At 36.6% G+C, this 16,619-nt stretch overlaps 1 protein-coding gene across 3 annotated transcripts in view; it reads left to right on the top strand.

Moving 5' to 3' along the window:
- LOC139723296 (semaphorin-1A-like) overlaps window positions 1-16,619 on the top strand; it is an 87,935-nt gene that overhangs the window by 13,776 nt on the left and 57,540 nt on the right. For 2 of the 3 annotated variants that reach the window (XM_071634555.1, XM_071634554.1), the window contains exons 4-6: window positions 748-822; window positions 2,260-2,310; window positions 8,946-9,062. In XM_071634555.1, coding sequence (XP_071490656.1) covers window positions 748-822; window positions 2,260-2,310; window positions 8,946-9,062 — 243 coding nt within the window. The remainder of the gene's footprint in view (window positions 1-747; window positions 823-2,259; window positions 2,311-8,945; window positions 9,063-16,619) is intronic. The other variant, XM_071634556.1, reaches the window with a different exon arrangement.

Genomic DNA, 16,619 nt, shown 5'->3' with positions numbered 1-16,619 from the left:
ACTACAGCAAATTCAATAGCAACGACTAATACTAGTTCATACTACTACATTGTACATCTGCACAGACTGCTATTTGCAAGCAAACTCATAAAACAATCTGTGATAAGAATACTTGAATTTTCAAGTTCTTTAAGCAAGGCAACTGATAGTTTGAACAGTAGAAGTATTGAGGATTGTTGTACCTTTTAATATTGATTATTCATTCATCTTAAAGTTAAAAGATATTTACAGTACATGTACTTGTTCTTTGATTATGGCATAACAGATTAAAAAAATAAGATATTCAGTTGTGTGGAATTTTATGAATTTCTTCTTTGTTTCTGTTATGTTCATATTTCTGTCTGTCATCTATAAAGGTACACATTATTTTATTCTTTTCAAATTTTTATCTGTCATGTGATGGTACATGCCCACAAGTGGTTTTCTTTTCAAAGTTCTGAGTTCTTTTATCTTTGTGTTTGATCTGATGCATGTTTTATTCAGCCATCACTTTTGTTTGCCATAATGTACAGCAGCTTCGTTCTCACTGATGATTTCCCATTAGGTTTAAGCTGGGAATTAACAAAACCACACCCACTATTCTTGTGAAAACCTACCTAAAGTCATTAAAGTATCTATTACTAGCTATACCTCTCCCCTCCCTTTGCCGATGTTAAGCTTGTCCTTGGAAAATATGCGGATGTTTTGGAGGATATGTGAGAAAAATGAATGACATGCGCTCGCTTTCTTTTTTTGTACGTCCTACAGATTACCGAGACATTCCAAACATGTAGAACTGACGCCTTCTTTCAGTGCCAACAGCAATCAAGATTTGTAGCAGAGGTGAGCGATCAAGTACTTGCACTTTTTAGTTTCTATCCTACCCCTTTCTTCTGTCTGTCTCTCTCTGTCTCTCTCTTTGGCATGATCAGTGTTTATCTTATTCATATCATTAATTATTGTGGGAATTTGTAACGTGCTTGTGGTATTTGAATGAACTTCCAACCAGGATCAGCTTTCCTTCCTGTGGAACAGGTGAAATAACCTTATACTTCTACAAAGCTGTTTTACATGCTCCTCTCAAACCGGAGTTTCCTTTGTAATGAGTGTGTTTGAAGAGTTTAGTATTTGACCCCCCCCCCCTCTTTCCGCCACCATATTGCTCTCCTGCTTTAATATTTCTTTTCTAAACGTTTCTTTGTTTCATTATTGTGCCATCAAGTGAACATTATCTCTGAATACCTTTTTTTTTTTTAAACTTAGCGAGAAGATAGTAAGAGGCATGATAAGAAACAGATACAATATAACAGCAATTCATTAAAAGACATGTAGATGTTAATACTCAGGTAAAACATATGAATCGTACAATACTCTGGAGTAAATTTATGCATTGAACAAGCCATCAAATTTCAGTTATACATTTCATGCAAAATTCAGTATGTACCCTAAACTCAATAATATGAGATTGCCTGTGGACCCCACCCCTTAATTAAAATTTAATTTTCAAAAAGATAGGGTTATGGTGTAAGCTCATATGGCCATAGACTCTTACGACATTGAATAGTTTGGTAGGTGGAAGACATTTTTTTGTCTTTTTGTGGCCTGGCAAGACACACTAATATCATAGCAAGATGAATTCTTCATGCTATTGTAAACATGGAAAGCATGTCAATATCATCTTGTTAGAATGGGTATTTCATTGGCCTGGAGGCTAGATGGCCACCTGATGGTGACTTGAGTCTCCACTGGTTGTGGAGACGTCTCCGTGATGTCTCATAGAGACTAGATTGGTCTCCAGGGAGTCATGGAAAAATTAAACATGTTCATTCTCTTTGGAGACTTTTTCTAGTCTCCAATATTAGTCTGAAAGACATCTCCATGATGTCTCCATCAGTTGTGGCCACGTTGCCGAGACTAATTCATGCATGACTGGGGAAATGTCTCCTCTGCAACTTTGCAGAGACCTCATGGCAAATTACAATAAACCAATGACAATGTGGAGACCTCACAAGGATGTCTTTGAAACTGAAAAGTTGCCACTATGGCCTGGGCAAAATGCCCACAAGTTTGTGGTGAATAGCTTGTCACCTTGTTTGGAGATGTTTTGGGCATAACACTGGAGTCGCCTCTAACCCGATGAGGACGAGTCCCGAGTGTACTCGGGTAGTTGTCAATGGGAAATTTGTGTCGTAGCAAAATCAAACCGTCCTCAACAGGTTGATATAGTTAAGAGCATGAGCCATTCTTTTTTCTTTTTTTTTTTTGTCTTTTGAGTCACAGGAATTGCCGCAACTGATCAGTCTCAGTTGTCACTGCGACATCTCTGGTAAGGTATGCTCTCTTTAGCATACAAGTCTGTTGATAGTTCATCCACTCAACTTATAACATGAAGACTCTAAAAAGCAATTAAGTCAAATTCATCGCGATGTATCAAACTTTGTTCATTGCAGTCATGTTTCAACTGAAAATGTTCCTCCATTCATTTTGAATTTTCTCTCATTGTTGGGAAAGTTGGGATTTATGGACAGTGCATTTTGTTCATTTCTGGTATTATATTGTGCCATAAAGTAGACAGAAAAGTTCAATTTTTGTAAAGGATTGTTTTTGCTCCAGATCTTCTCTGAGTGTTTCATACTTTCTGTAGGATACAATGATGCTACACTTACCCACAGTTTCAAAAGGTACTATACACTTGTATAAAGATTAGCTTATCACAATAATTTCATTTATATGAAGAAAAAAATACAGCAATTAATAATTATATATCTTCATTTTTTAATTCATTATTGATGGTAGTAGTAGCGGTATTGTTGTTATGGAAAACTCCTACCATTTGATCTAGTCTTTATCATGTCATGTCACATTGGGGCAATCATTGACTCGGTATGTTGACTGTGTATCACAAAACCAACAAAAAGTTGCTCACCTCTTATAAGTTTTGAAAATGTGGTGCTACTGCTTTGAAAGTTAGTATTAGTCGTGGACAAAATGTGTTAATAAAGCATGCTCACTTTCAGTTTGATCTGATTGTCTTTTCATTGCTGCTATGGTGTTTTACATCCTGTTGTTTGTCCCATTCATTGCACTGCTAGCACGGCTTGGTATTACGTGCTTGAATATAGACAATATACTTCGGAGTCTCTTTTCTCGGTACACTTTTTTCCAGAGTATGTGCCTTCTTTCCAAAATTTAGATAGGTTAGGAGGAGAGTCCATTTGATTTGAGTTAGTACATGATTTTAAAGCTTAGAATCTGCTCTTTGAGAATCTGCCCTGAACTAAACATCCATATCTGGTGACTTTTTTGTTGGTTTTGTGGTGCAAGGTCACATTTTTCCTCTCTTTTTTTTTTAAGTTCATTTTTGTTGCTGTTGTTTCTCTATTGTGTCTCACCTGCTGAGTAGTACGTATCAAAGGTGCAGGGTACATGTATGTTTAAACTAGGGGGGAAAAAAAAACGCAGACAAATTAACAACAACCTGAAGCGGAATCTTGTTCACTTTTTTTTCTTTTTCTGGTCCTTATTCCGCTTACCTTGAGGAACAAGATATGTAGCACATTGCACTTCTTTGACCTTCCTACAGCTACTACCAGGAGTCATTCACCAACACTTGTAATTGACAAGTAGCCAATTGATAATGTGATTTTTTTTCCCTTTTTTTTCCCATGGATCAGTAATGTGATATTCATAAGGAATGCTTGATTTCTTTTTTTCTTAATCTTTGAGGAGGATTAATGCATTACTTTGTTGGCTGGTGAAAAGTACAGTTAGTTTAATAGTCAGTTTGCTAAAATTGAGAGTGTCAGTATCATACAGCCCTAGCCATATATTTGATCGGAAAGTACAATGTGTAATGTAGATTTTAGAGTACTACACGCTAACTGTCATTGCTCAAATTGATTGAAAATGTTTAGCTCTTTGCATCGTCAATACACACATACAAGCTTGTACATATGTACATGTCTCTCACACTATGAAGTCACATGCAGTAGGTACATCATGCCATTTTAGAGGCTGTGCATGCTGTAGAAAAAAGTTGAGTGAAAGGGACTCCAAAACCAGACTTACAAGAAAAAAAAAGAAGGAAGGACCAAAACTTGAAAAGGATGCAAAGAATATACAGAATAGCTGTTAATTCTTGCAAATGTATATGTTGTAAGAGTACTTCTTCATTTCTTTAAAGGGTGTGTACAGTTCTGGTCGAGGTGAGGATTTAGCTTTTAACGTTTTGCGAGATATTCAGAAACCACTCTATGAGATGTCAAAGAGCATGCAATTCTAAAGGGCATCAAAAGTTTATTTGATGAAAATTGGTTTTGAAATGGTCGAGATATCCAAAAACAAGGTGAAACAAAGAGATCCTAATAAAGTTGTGGCATGTTGCCTTTTATCATTATCACTTTTTTGGATGTCTCAGCCATTTCAAAACCAATTTTCCTCAAATAAAAGTTGAATCCTTCTTAGAATTACATGCTCTTTCATATTTCATAACAGGTTTCTCATTATCTCACTTAGAAATGTTCAAAACATGAATCCCTTACCTCAACCAGTACTGTACAGTCCCTTTAAAAGTTCAAAGCTAAAAACGTTATTGATAAGCATTATGTAAGCAGCATCACATAACTGGCTTTGAATATTCTGATATAGATTAAGTACATTAGATACACTTTACCATAAAATATACTAGCAGCATTATAAGGGAGCAAGGTTATTGTAATCATTTTCTCTCAGTTCTCTCATGATCCAACATTCTACTTCATCACAAATACTTTCCTCAGATGCGATGGTAGTGAGTTTTAATTTCATTCTCTCCATAAGAGTGTGGGTTCAAGTATATCTTTGCATTGAAGAAAGTGTACCAATCTTTCTCTTTCAATTCCTGCATTAAAAAAAAAAAAAAAAAAAAAAAAAAATATATATATATATATATATAATTATATAGATGTGTTATGTATTGATCATAGGCATATCAAGTCTTTTTGTTTCTTCAGCCAGTCCATCAAAAATTTGTTTGTTTTTTTCTTCTTCAGAAATGGTTTCATCAACATATTCTTTCAAAACAGTGCTTAAAAAAAATAAAAAAAGAAAAGAAATGTTTGTGTGTTTGTGTGCAGTTCTATCATTTCATTCCAGTTTCTTATTTGTGTTTACTGCATTTCGCTTCCACGTCTACATATATGCATTATGCTGGTACCTCTGCCAAGATGTAGTAAATCAGAAATCAATAAAGTACTTGATGCTACATTTCAAAGCAAGGTCTTCTTTTTGATTCTTTGGTTTCCCAAGGAAATGAAAAGACTAGTACAAGAGCATGACACCAGAGAACAACCTTTATTTCATGCAATGTGTGAGTGAAGGTCAATGCAAAGTTCAAAAATGTATCCTGGGTATTTTTTCTAATTGATTACAGTAACTAAGCGAATATACATCTTGTCTGTGGTTGCCTTTGTGTCTCCCCATCACCTTGAATATCACCTCTTTGCAGAGGAAACTGATTAGAAAAGGGTCATAAAATTTGAAACCTGGTCACAGAAAATTCATCCTGATGTTTCCTTTCAGCAAGGTAGGAAAACCCTATTAAAAACACATTTCCTGTTTTTTGCAATTCAATCCTGTGATCATAGTTTGTATGTTCCCACTGGTTCATATTATATAGGAGTTAGTTTGCTTTATTTCAACAGAAGAAAGTGTAATTCGGTATGAAAGTATGCAGTGATGCAAGAGGTGAATCAGCTGATTAGAATTCAGGGCAAGGTACAATATGTGTGCTGAAGGTCAAGGGTCAAGGTTGAGGTCAATCTCTCCAATGTCACTATCGTGCAGTGAGCCCCTCACCATGCAAGAGGGGTTTCACATGGTCAGCAACAGACTACCTTTTGGTCATACCAAGTTAAAGGTAAAGTTAGGCTTTTTGTGTTTACATGTGAAGTGTGAGAGTGGCACAACATGATACACAAAAGTGTGTCACAAACAAAATTATTTTGAACTTAAAGGACAAGTCCACCTTCATATACATAAGGATTGAGAGAATGCAGCAATATTAGTACGTAGAACACATTAATGAAAGTTTGAGGAAAATTGGACAATCCGTTCAAAAGTTACAAATATTTTAAGTTTCTGCGCAGTCACTGCTGGAAGAGAAGACTACTACAGTGTATGATGTCACATGCGTACAACTACAATGTATATAAGGAAAATAAAAAGAGAATTTCACAAAACTTTACTTTTTGAATAAAGTGCACATTTCTTCGACTTGCTACTGACGTATGTTGAGGGTGATATTATTCCCCCTACCTTCTGAAAGAGAGAAGTCGAGTGTTCTTTTGTTATTCGAGAAAAATGGAAATATGTTGAATTTTCTTTATTCTTCCTTTATATCGTTGTGCTCATGTGACATCACCAGCTATAGTAGTCTTTGCATCCAGCCGTGACTGAGCAGAAACTTCAAAAATTCATAACATTTTAACGGGTTGTCCGATTTTGCTCAAACTCTCACTGATGTGTTCTTCTAATATTGCTGCATTCACTCAACCCACATGTCTATGAAGGTGAACTTGTCCTTTAAGGTACGTGGCAAAAAAATAAAAAAGTAAATGGCAAAATTCAGGTTTTCATGCTTTTGTAATCCAGCAAGTGGGAAAATGAAATGATCCTTGATAGCTTCCTATTTTGCTAAATATCAGAGTGATGGCAAGATACAGTAGTTCGGTAATGAAGGATACCACAAGGCAAGGACTCTGGGCAAGCTACATGACAGATACACCACTTAATATAAACATGTATCACAACTATTTCTATCTAAAACAAAATCCCACTATTATACCAACTTTACAAATGTACAATGATCTTTTTGCCAAGTAGACGCTTTGTAATGATTCATCACCTGGTGCTGTCATGCTACATATACTGTATACGCCGAATATTTCGCGAGGTTTTTATTTTCGAGAATTTCGCGAGTCAGCTGCTATTTGCGAAATTAAAAACATGCGAAAATATGTACTCTTATAAATGCCGATATGAATGTGACATATGCGTATACATTTCTCTGTTCAGTACAGGACTCCACGATCGCGAATTTAACCACTCGCGAAACTGTCAGGAAATCCCAATTCGCGAAAATTTAGACTTGCGAAATATATGGCGTATACAGTAGATCAGTATGTATCTAGCTCTTACATGTTACATGCATTCAGTTGAAACCACTATGCAATATGCATGCATGGTACTGTAAAACGAGGAATGTTCACGTGCATTTTAATTTCACGAATTTTGCGAGAGCCAAGATTCGCGAAATTAAGATGCACACGAAGGCTCTTGTCTACACTATATATGCATTGAATGTCAGAGGCATTTCGCGAAAATCTCATGCCACTAAAATATCATGTTTTAAGGGCTTTTTACACTTGCAAATTTTTGCTTAGTCCCGTACCAACGGTGGGGCTAAGGGGGGGGGGGGGACCCTTAGCCCCACCGTTGGTACCGGACTTTCCTTAATAGCCCACTTTCTGTTTACACTTGTTTTTGCCAAAGTGGGCTAGCCCCACCGATAGTCCCGTACTATCTGGCCCTGCGAAATAGCAGGGTTAGCACCGCAATTGTAGTGCTAACCCCGCAATTGCGGTGCCAAGCAAGCGAGTGTAAACAGAACGAAAAATAATCCGGGGCTAAGCGACGGAGACGAAGTCCGACCCCCCACTGACCAATCAGAAACGAAGTAATCAAGTGCTGCCGGTGCGTGCGTGTACGTGTACAGCGCACAGCGTAATCATGAATATTTATGTGGTTTGGAAAGTACGGGACTCAGAAATTGTATACGAGTGTAAAAAGGTCAATTTTCTCCTTAGCCCCGGACAAGAGATAGTACGGGACTAATTGGCGAGTGTAAAAAGATGAAAAAATTGGTACGGGACTAACGATAGTCCTGGGTCAGAGAAAGTATGGAGTTAAGAAACATAAGTGTAAAAAGGGCTTTACAGTACTCTATACATGTCATTCCTACTCTCCACATGTACAGTGTACCTACGCTTTGAAGCATTATCTGTATCATTCCATGTGAAAGTTCCATGTCTAAAAGTACACGGACAAGTATGTGAATTATAACCGATCATGCCCATTCAAATAGCTCTTCAGTAGTTGGTATTTTTTTTTACATTTCCCAAATTTAAAACCAGAGTAATGAGGTCCATGATTTGTAGTTAAAGGAAGCTTGTACATGCAGTTTCCATATCTTTATTTGGAAGTCTGATATTGACCTTCTTTCATGGCCCTGTCAAATGGCAATGGTACAGTCTGCAAACTGGCAGGAACCCTATACAAAAGTACATTGTATTTGGTGTAATGATTGGTCAGTCATCAAGACAATATTCAATAATTTACAATGTACATGGTCTGCCCAAATGGCACCCTGTCTAAATTCATGTAATTACACAATACAGTATTAAGTAGATGAAAGACTGAGACAGGACAAAAAAGGGGAGTAGGCCTAATTTTTGTATCAGAACTGTGTTTCGCCTCTGGACATAGCCAGTGTGAAAGTGGCAAAGGGATGAGACAGTAGGTTGTGCGAACATGGCAGCTAATGCCTCCATCATGCAGTGCTTCCATTTCGATGTGAAACCTCCCTTTAATAAACAGTATCAATCCGGTGAATCTGATAGAAGCAATAAGCATGGAATTATATTTGTATGTATCATCAAAATGTGTAAAGGCTTGCACAGAATTCATACACCAGGTAAGTGACTAAAATGTCATATTTCTCCTTTTTTGTCTTCACAAAAATCATAGTCATGCTATAGATAGTTTGTTGGCATGTGTTTTTATCAAAAGCAAAATGTTATAAAACAAAATGTTATAAAACAAAAGTCTTCCTTAACCTGGAGAACCCCAGTATTAAAGGGGTTCTCCAGGCTAAGGGAACTTTTGTTAAAATAAAGTTGGCGACTCTCCACCGTTCTCTTCCTGTACAGCGAGACTGCTTCAACTTCATCCGAATAGCAGAGAGCAAGAACAGTGGGCTTCTGGTATGTGGAACCAATGCCTTAAACCCAAGATGCTACATTTGCAATGTGACCCGGGATGCTGATGTAAGTGAGAGATATTTTTGAAGGGATGGTAGAGTATTGATTAAGGTGAGGATTCAGCTTTTAAGTTTCTGTGAGATAATTAGAAACCATTTTATGAAATGTTAACCCGTTGAGGACGGACTGATTTTGCTACAACACGCATTTCCCATAGACACCTGCCCGAGTATACTCGGGGCTTGTCCTCAACGTGTTAAGGAGTAGGCAATTTCCAAGAGGAATTCAAAGTTTGATGAAAATCTGTTTTGAAATGGCTGAGATACAGTATCAACAAACAAAGTAAAACAAAGCAATCCTAATAAAAGTTGGGTCACACCTCGTATTAGGATCGCTTTGTTTTGGATATCTCAGCCATTTCAAAACCAATTGTCATCAAATAACCTTTGAATACCTCTTAGAATTACATTCTTTTACATATTTCATATGGGGTTTCTCATTATCTCAAAAAAGTATCAAAAGAAGTTGGAAACCTGAAGCCCCATCTCAACTGAAACTGTGCCAACCCAGAAGATAAAATGGAGGTCCTTGTGTGTCTGTTACTTATGTTGTTGTTGCTACAGTTTTTCTCTTCTTTTTTTTGTTTATTGAGGGGAGGGGACTGACACCTTTGTTTAGTTGTGTTTTTTCTTTCTTGTAGGGGAGGAGAAGAGAAGACCCTTTCCTCTTTCGCTTTTCTTTTCCCTGTTCTATCCAAGGACTCATGTCATGCAAAAATATATTTATGAATTAGTGTAATCTGTGGATGTACATGTTGTGACACACCCTGTAGTTATTCCTTGTATGCAGAGCATTTCTTTTCATGTCATATCTGTTATTGATCTCAAGGTAACTTTTACTTTTGTGCTGATACAATTCTTTTATGGCTACGAGTTCTCATAATGTGTTTCCAAATTAAGCTCTTTACATCCATTGTGTAATAGTTATGTAGAAATACTTTTAAGATGTTGGATGTACATGTATGACAATTCATGGAAAAACTTCATGCAGTAATGAAATCTTGCTGTATTGGGTTGTTTTTTTAAAACGATTGGTGCTTACAGTACATGAGTCTACTTCTAAATATTCATCTCTTTATTACACCCTCCCCAGCATTCAAATTAAAAATCACATTCTGCCATGGAAATCATGGTACTCCAGATACATGTATTCATTTACAGTGTAAAAACAAGGGCAATATTTTCTCATTCTTTGGACCAACAGATGGAATACATTGCCAATTTTCAAAGTGAATCTTAAGACATCTTTTCTTTTTCTTTTTTTTGTTCCTTGTCGCAACAGTTTTTGTGCAAAGGGCTCTTAAAATTGTGTCATAATGGAAATATGAAGGACATTATCATCATTATCGCCTTGACCACATTAGCCAAAGCGAGACAAAGGCATAATTTTTCTGTCTTTGTCGTTGTCATGGTCACTGTCAGAGTGGGTGTCTGCATTGGCATTGTCGGCGTTGGCATTGTGGGTGTCATCAATTTGGTGTACTCTCTCTAACTTTCCACACCTTTGATCTGCAGTATGTATGTGACCACCAAACTCACACCACAGATACATAATCTGAAAATGACGGTCATTTTTTAATATGGGTGCAGTCCAACAAGGTCAAGGGTCAAAAGGTGATACAAAGCTCTGTAGGGCCTGCTCACAGTATTGTTGCATATTCTCAATAACTTTCTTTTGAGCTATGACCGCCAAACTGACATCACAGGTACGTACATAACCTAGAGATACCAGTCCAAGTTTGAATATGGGTGAAATCCGCCAAGGTCAAAGGTCAATTGTCAATTAACTTTCCCTGATAAGCACTGTACTGACAGTATTGTGATTTACTCTCAATAACTTTCCATCAATTTGAGCTATGACCGCCAAACTCAACACTGCTTTCACTGTGATTTTCATTTGATACTTCTGCACAGCATGCATGAATGACCCTAATCTTTAAATCCTCTTTTCCCCTTTTCTATGAAACTGCACCTCCTATTAAACTCTCTCTGTAATAATTTCAATCATTTTTTTGAATGGGTTAGAATAGTCCAATTTGAACAAGTTATGTATCATTTTAAATCTTTGAGATTACTCTTTCATAGTATGTAGAAAAGTGGATACTCATTTTGGCCGACTAATTATGTGTTTTGAGCTGGGTGGTCAACATCATTTTCCATGTTGTGAAGAAGAACAAATTATATATAGGCCTATCAGTGTAAAGCTGAGCATCTAACAAATTCACATTTGCCAAAAAGCAGAAAAATTATTTGCCTCACATAATGATATGGCTTTCCTGATGATGCATAACATTTTTGGTTCAGTGTTGGCTATTGCTTCACTGTATGTGTGAGACCCACATTCACAACCATGGATGCATGGAGTATACTTTTGGCATGGCGACGTGACATGCAATTGTAAATTCATGCTTACAGGAAAAAAATGAGGATCAATTCATTGCAATGTGGAGATGTTAATAAATTTGTGGCATTTTAGTCCTTCCTCCACATCATTTGTCTAACGTAAATCGTATAAAGCATACAATTTAGGTTCATTCATGTGTTCACTCTATAGGAGTGGTATAATTTTGATTAAGCAGGGGGTTCTGGTTTTAACTTATTGCAAGATGATTAGAAACCACGTACATTCCAAAAACAAAGGAAAACAAACTTTGTTTTGGGATATCAGCTATTTTAGAACCGATTTTCATCAAATAGACTTTAAATTCCTCTTAGAATTGTATGCTCTTTGATATTTCATATTTTGGTTTCTAATTATCACCAAAAAAAATTGAATTCTGAATCCCCATCTTAACCAAAACTATACTATCCCTTTAAATTTTAAATACCTAAATGGTATGCCATTCAAAGAAAACAAAGACAAACCCCACACATTACGAGGTTCCCCAACAGAGTGCACTTCCAATTGAAAACATCCATCCAAAAACATTTCCTTGAGGCTGGCTATGAAAGTGAATGTAAGAATTGTGTTCATCTAGTGTAAATCAGGAATCCTGAGGAAAAAAAAAAAAACATACAGGGAAGTGAAGACTGGTAAAGTATTTGCTTGTTGCTTTGCTGGTTTTTTGTACCATGTATGGCTCTGGTGTTGTTTCAAGCATGTCTGATATGGGTGAAAGTTTAATGGCACCATCGAAATGAAGTGTATAAAACTGATATCAGTTATGAATGTGGCGATATCAGTTGTGAATGATGAACATATCACATTACGCCCCAGCTCACATTTTATTGGTCTGTGCATGATCTATGTTTGAGTGGATACTCAAAACAACCACTGTCTAGGGTGTAAACAATTTGGCTCTATCATGTTACACTCATTGTCAAGTATATTGGACTTCATTCAGGTTATTTTGGCTTTGTCTGATCTTCTTCAGTGATGAGGATTTGCTGTTGTTTCTTTTTCTTTAAATTCATTTTATGAGCAGGGGAACTTTCATCAGCCTCACAACATTCTTTGTTCATGTTTTGATACTATGAACGTTCGAAAACATACCCTACTTTGTTTGGTGTCCACTTGTTGACAGAGAAAGTATCAGCTTCTCGAAACCTTGCTTCATGTTGCTTGGACATGTGTGGACAAGAAGTCTTGGACATGTGTGGACAAGAAGTCTTGACCTGGTCTTCTGTGCCTGTTTATTTCTTCAGAAGGCTCATTTACACCCGTTGAAAAAGCAGGAGTAAAAACACGATTCAGATCACACATTTTTATGCAATGGTTCACACAAACACAGGCAAAAAACCTAGCAAATATATGAATTTGATTGATTGATTGATTGATTTTATTTTATTTCTTAATTTCTTTTTCATACATAAATGAAATACAAAGTCAATGGAAAGAACTAATTTAGCACAGTATGATTTGAATCTGACAGTTAAAACAGATAAATTATTAATTCAAATATCCAACATTTTTTATAACACAATACAAAATGAAAGCAAACAGGCATTATTTTATGCATTATATTTATGCACCGGTTTACAAGGTAATATTGCTCTTGTTCAAGCGAGACCAAACTGCGCATGGACGAGTCCACTGACCTCTTACAGATTAGTGAGCAAGTCTTGCAGTTTGACCTGACTTTGAGCCTGGTGTGATTTTTGCACAGCCTTCATACACACTTCATGCTGCAAATAATTGCGACTTTTCAGAAAAAGCATGACTATTTTCTGAAATGTCGCGCTTTAAGTTCTTTGGAAAAATGAGCAAAGAAAATGGGATTCCATCGAGATACGGTCAGTTTCCGTCTGTTTGCGTTTGTTTATAAAGTATTGCACGGTTTTGCAATTTGAATCTCACTATTAGTCACGATTGTTGTGTTCACATGCATAATTTTTTTTTTGCTTTGCGATTCTGATTACTACCCAAATGATTGTGACTACTGCTGGCTGTGTGAATGGATGTAAACAATAACTGACTTCTAGCTGGAGTTTCTCAGATACAGGTTTTCTCCTTGTACGTATACCACGTTACCCTTTTTGTCTAAAGACAAAATTGTAGTCAATCAAGATTTATGTACATGTGTGTGCATGTCTATTGTCAGATTCTGTCTACAGTCATTTTCACATTCAGGCGACAGGTTTGTTCACCAATGAGTACAAGTAAAAGGATACCGTTATTCATTTCATTTTAATCAAAGTTATCGGCAATGGGAGAACAAAGAACTTGCACTGGACAATGGCTGTTATTCTAGCATACATTGTATACAGCAAAACATTAAGGAAAATCACAACAAAGAATTGTGTATAATGGAGACCACCATAAAGACTAATGTTACAGGGAAAAAATATGCAGTCATTACTAATGAAATAAGAACATGTGAAAGTAAAACTGAGAAACGACAATGGCTTTCTCAATTTTTTTTTTTTTTTTTTGTCAGGGTGGCAAGGACAGCATGTTGTGATCAATCGAATAATGTCTTGGTATGCACACTTGCTTGAATGGCGTCGATCCTCTGCTGACATGTATCTGCACAGAATCACATTGTTCATTTAAAGGCAGAAGCAGTCACTTGGAAAATGTCTCAAATTGGCCTTGTCCAACTTCTTAGAAGCAGGTGAACTCATTGTCTCTCTTAAAGAAAATGAATTAAATATCTTTCATCGTAGACATACCAGTGTGTATTACAATGTATCATTACAGAAGCTTCAGTGTGGGGGAGATTGTTTGTGGATTTAGGTATTGCTCTTCTACTAGAAGAGAAATTCTATAAAGGAAAATTTGCAGCAATTTGAATGAAGCTGGACAATTATTGAAAGTATAGTAACAGTTTCTGAGTCAGTCTAAAACCAACAGGGGGCATTTCATGAAGCAGTTTGGTCGGATATATTTCTGACAAACTGTTACAAGCTACAGAAATCCTTGCATCTGATTGGCTGAGAGCAAATTTGTCCGACAACTTTGTCAGACAAATTCTTGTTGTTGTGCCAGTTCTGTTCAAGCCCAAGTTTCTATGAGGGGAAAACTTCTCCTTTAATAAACCTACATTTTTGTATGGTACGCTTATCATCAAGACGCATGAAAGTAAGACTTGCTGTGCCTTTATGTGATCACCTGATGGCAGAGATACTGTACACAAGCTGATGTCTGTAGGCCAGGTCTCGAAAGTAAACCTGAAAGTAAGCCCATCATGCACCAGCTGCACTTTCACTCTTTGAATGTTTTCTTGAAGCTGTGCATATGGAGAAAATATTTCATGTTTAGAAAGCTTTGATGTTTACATCGCATTTTGATATTGCCATTTTTTATTAAAAGATGGCTTCTTTATGATAGACGATGCATCTTCCAGCTGTGATACTTTCTTTAAACACATCCTAACTAATCCAGTGATCAGCCTACCAGTACTACCCACAGTTTTGACATCAAGGTCTCCGTCAGTTTTTCTTGTTCCTTATCATGCTATTGTTGCATTTCAACCTGGTGTTGTTCATTATTCGGAAGGTTCGTTAATCTGGAAATGAAATAGGGTTTGTTATTCCGAAGGTTTGGTATTTTGAAACACACAAATTCCTTATACCTGGAGATTTAACAATCCAAACGTGAAAAAGGGTTTGTTAACCGAACATCTGTGGCTTTATGTCAAAAGTTTGTTTGTAATATTCTGAAGGTTCATTAACCCAAGAATGAAATATGTTCCTTATTCTGAAGGCTCTTCAATTGGAAAATCAAACAAGGTTCATTAAGATGAAAATGAAATAAGGTAAAATAAGATGAAATAAGGCATGTTTTTTCAAAGTTGAATAATCTGCGGAAAAGAACGGCTCATCTTTATGGTAATATAAAAGAGGAGGAAGGATGGCATACAGAGGAGGAGAAAACTAACTTTTTTTTTCATTATAAAACAATTTTACAAATTATGATTGTAGTTCACTTCCTCAGTATCAAAAGTATATTGTATGTGTTTGTGTGTGTCTACATACATATTTGTGTGTGGGTCAGTGTGTGTGTGTGTGTGTGTTAGCTTTCATTGCGTAATTTCCTTCCATTTTGTTGTTGTTTTTTAAACTACAGCATCATATTTTGTCACCTATGAAGTTTTTTTTTTTCATTTTTGGATCAACAAACCTTATTTCATTTTCAGATTCACAAACGTTCAGTATAACAACCTTCAGAATGACAAACCTTCAGAATACAGAAATATTATTCCTCATTCAGATGAATGAACCTTACATGTATTTCCTTATCAGAGGAACAAACTTTCGGAATAATGAACATATGTTCATTTTTGGATTGATGAACCATCAGAATAACAAACATTATTTCATTTCTGGATTAACAAAGCTTTGAAATAATGCACCTTATTTCATTGTTGGAATTATGAAGCTTCAGAATAACCAACCCTTGGATTAATGGGCCTTCCTAATAATGAACCTTCTGAATAATGAACTGTAACCATTTCAACCATGTACATTGTATACACACTCGTGTGAATGACTAGAAGTATTCTTCAACCACACGAGCCCTGATGATCAAGGAGTACTATACTCTGCAGTGTTGACATTGGGTGTATTCCAAGAAGACTGTTATGACAGGGTTTTTTTTTCTTTTTTTTTTCTTTTTTTTTTGGGGGGGGGGGTCTCAGCTTTTCTCGATGGTGCGTGGCTCCATTCTGCTACAGGTATTTTTCTTTAAGTCATTTGTCAGGAGGAAAGAGAAAATGATCAGATTACTGTATCATTTTTGCCAACTTCAATGGTATGTTTTGCTTTCGGGAAAAGTCTCCCTTGATCCATACATACAATGTATGAGGATGGCAGTGCTGTTTACATGTGAATATCGAATGTTGTTTATTCTGCTGTAATGTATTTAACTGTCTAGTCTCTAAAGACTAACATTGTTTGTTTGACATGCCATTTACAAAATGAGAACTTCAAATGAAGGTTGCCAGATTAGCCACCGCCCCCCCCCCCCCCTTCAATATTTTGTCGGTGATGCTCTTCCTATCCGGGTCCAGTGGACCTTAAACATTGCCTTGAACTTGAATGCTTGTCGGTGCGCTCAGAGGATGTACAGCCGGGACGTGTTTACAGGACCCAATCACCATCAAATTGGGGCAATGTCCGCCTT

Source organism: Diadema antillarum, unplaced genomic scaffold, assembly GCF_040938485.1.
Source record: "Diadema antillarum isolate AM-2024a unplaced genomic scaffold, OU_Dant_1.0 scf00000185, whole genome shotgun sequence".
NCBI lineage: Eukaryota > Metazoa > Echinodermata > Echinoidea > Diadematoida > Diadematidae > Diadema > Diadema antillarum.
This window is presented reverse-complemented; position numbering and strand designations above follow the sequence as displayed.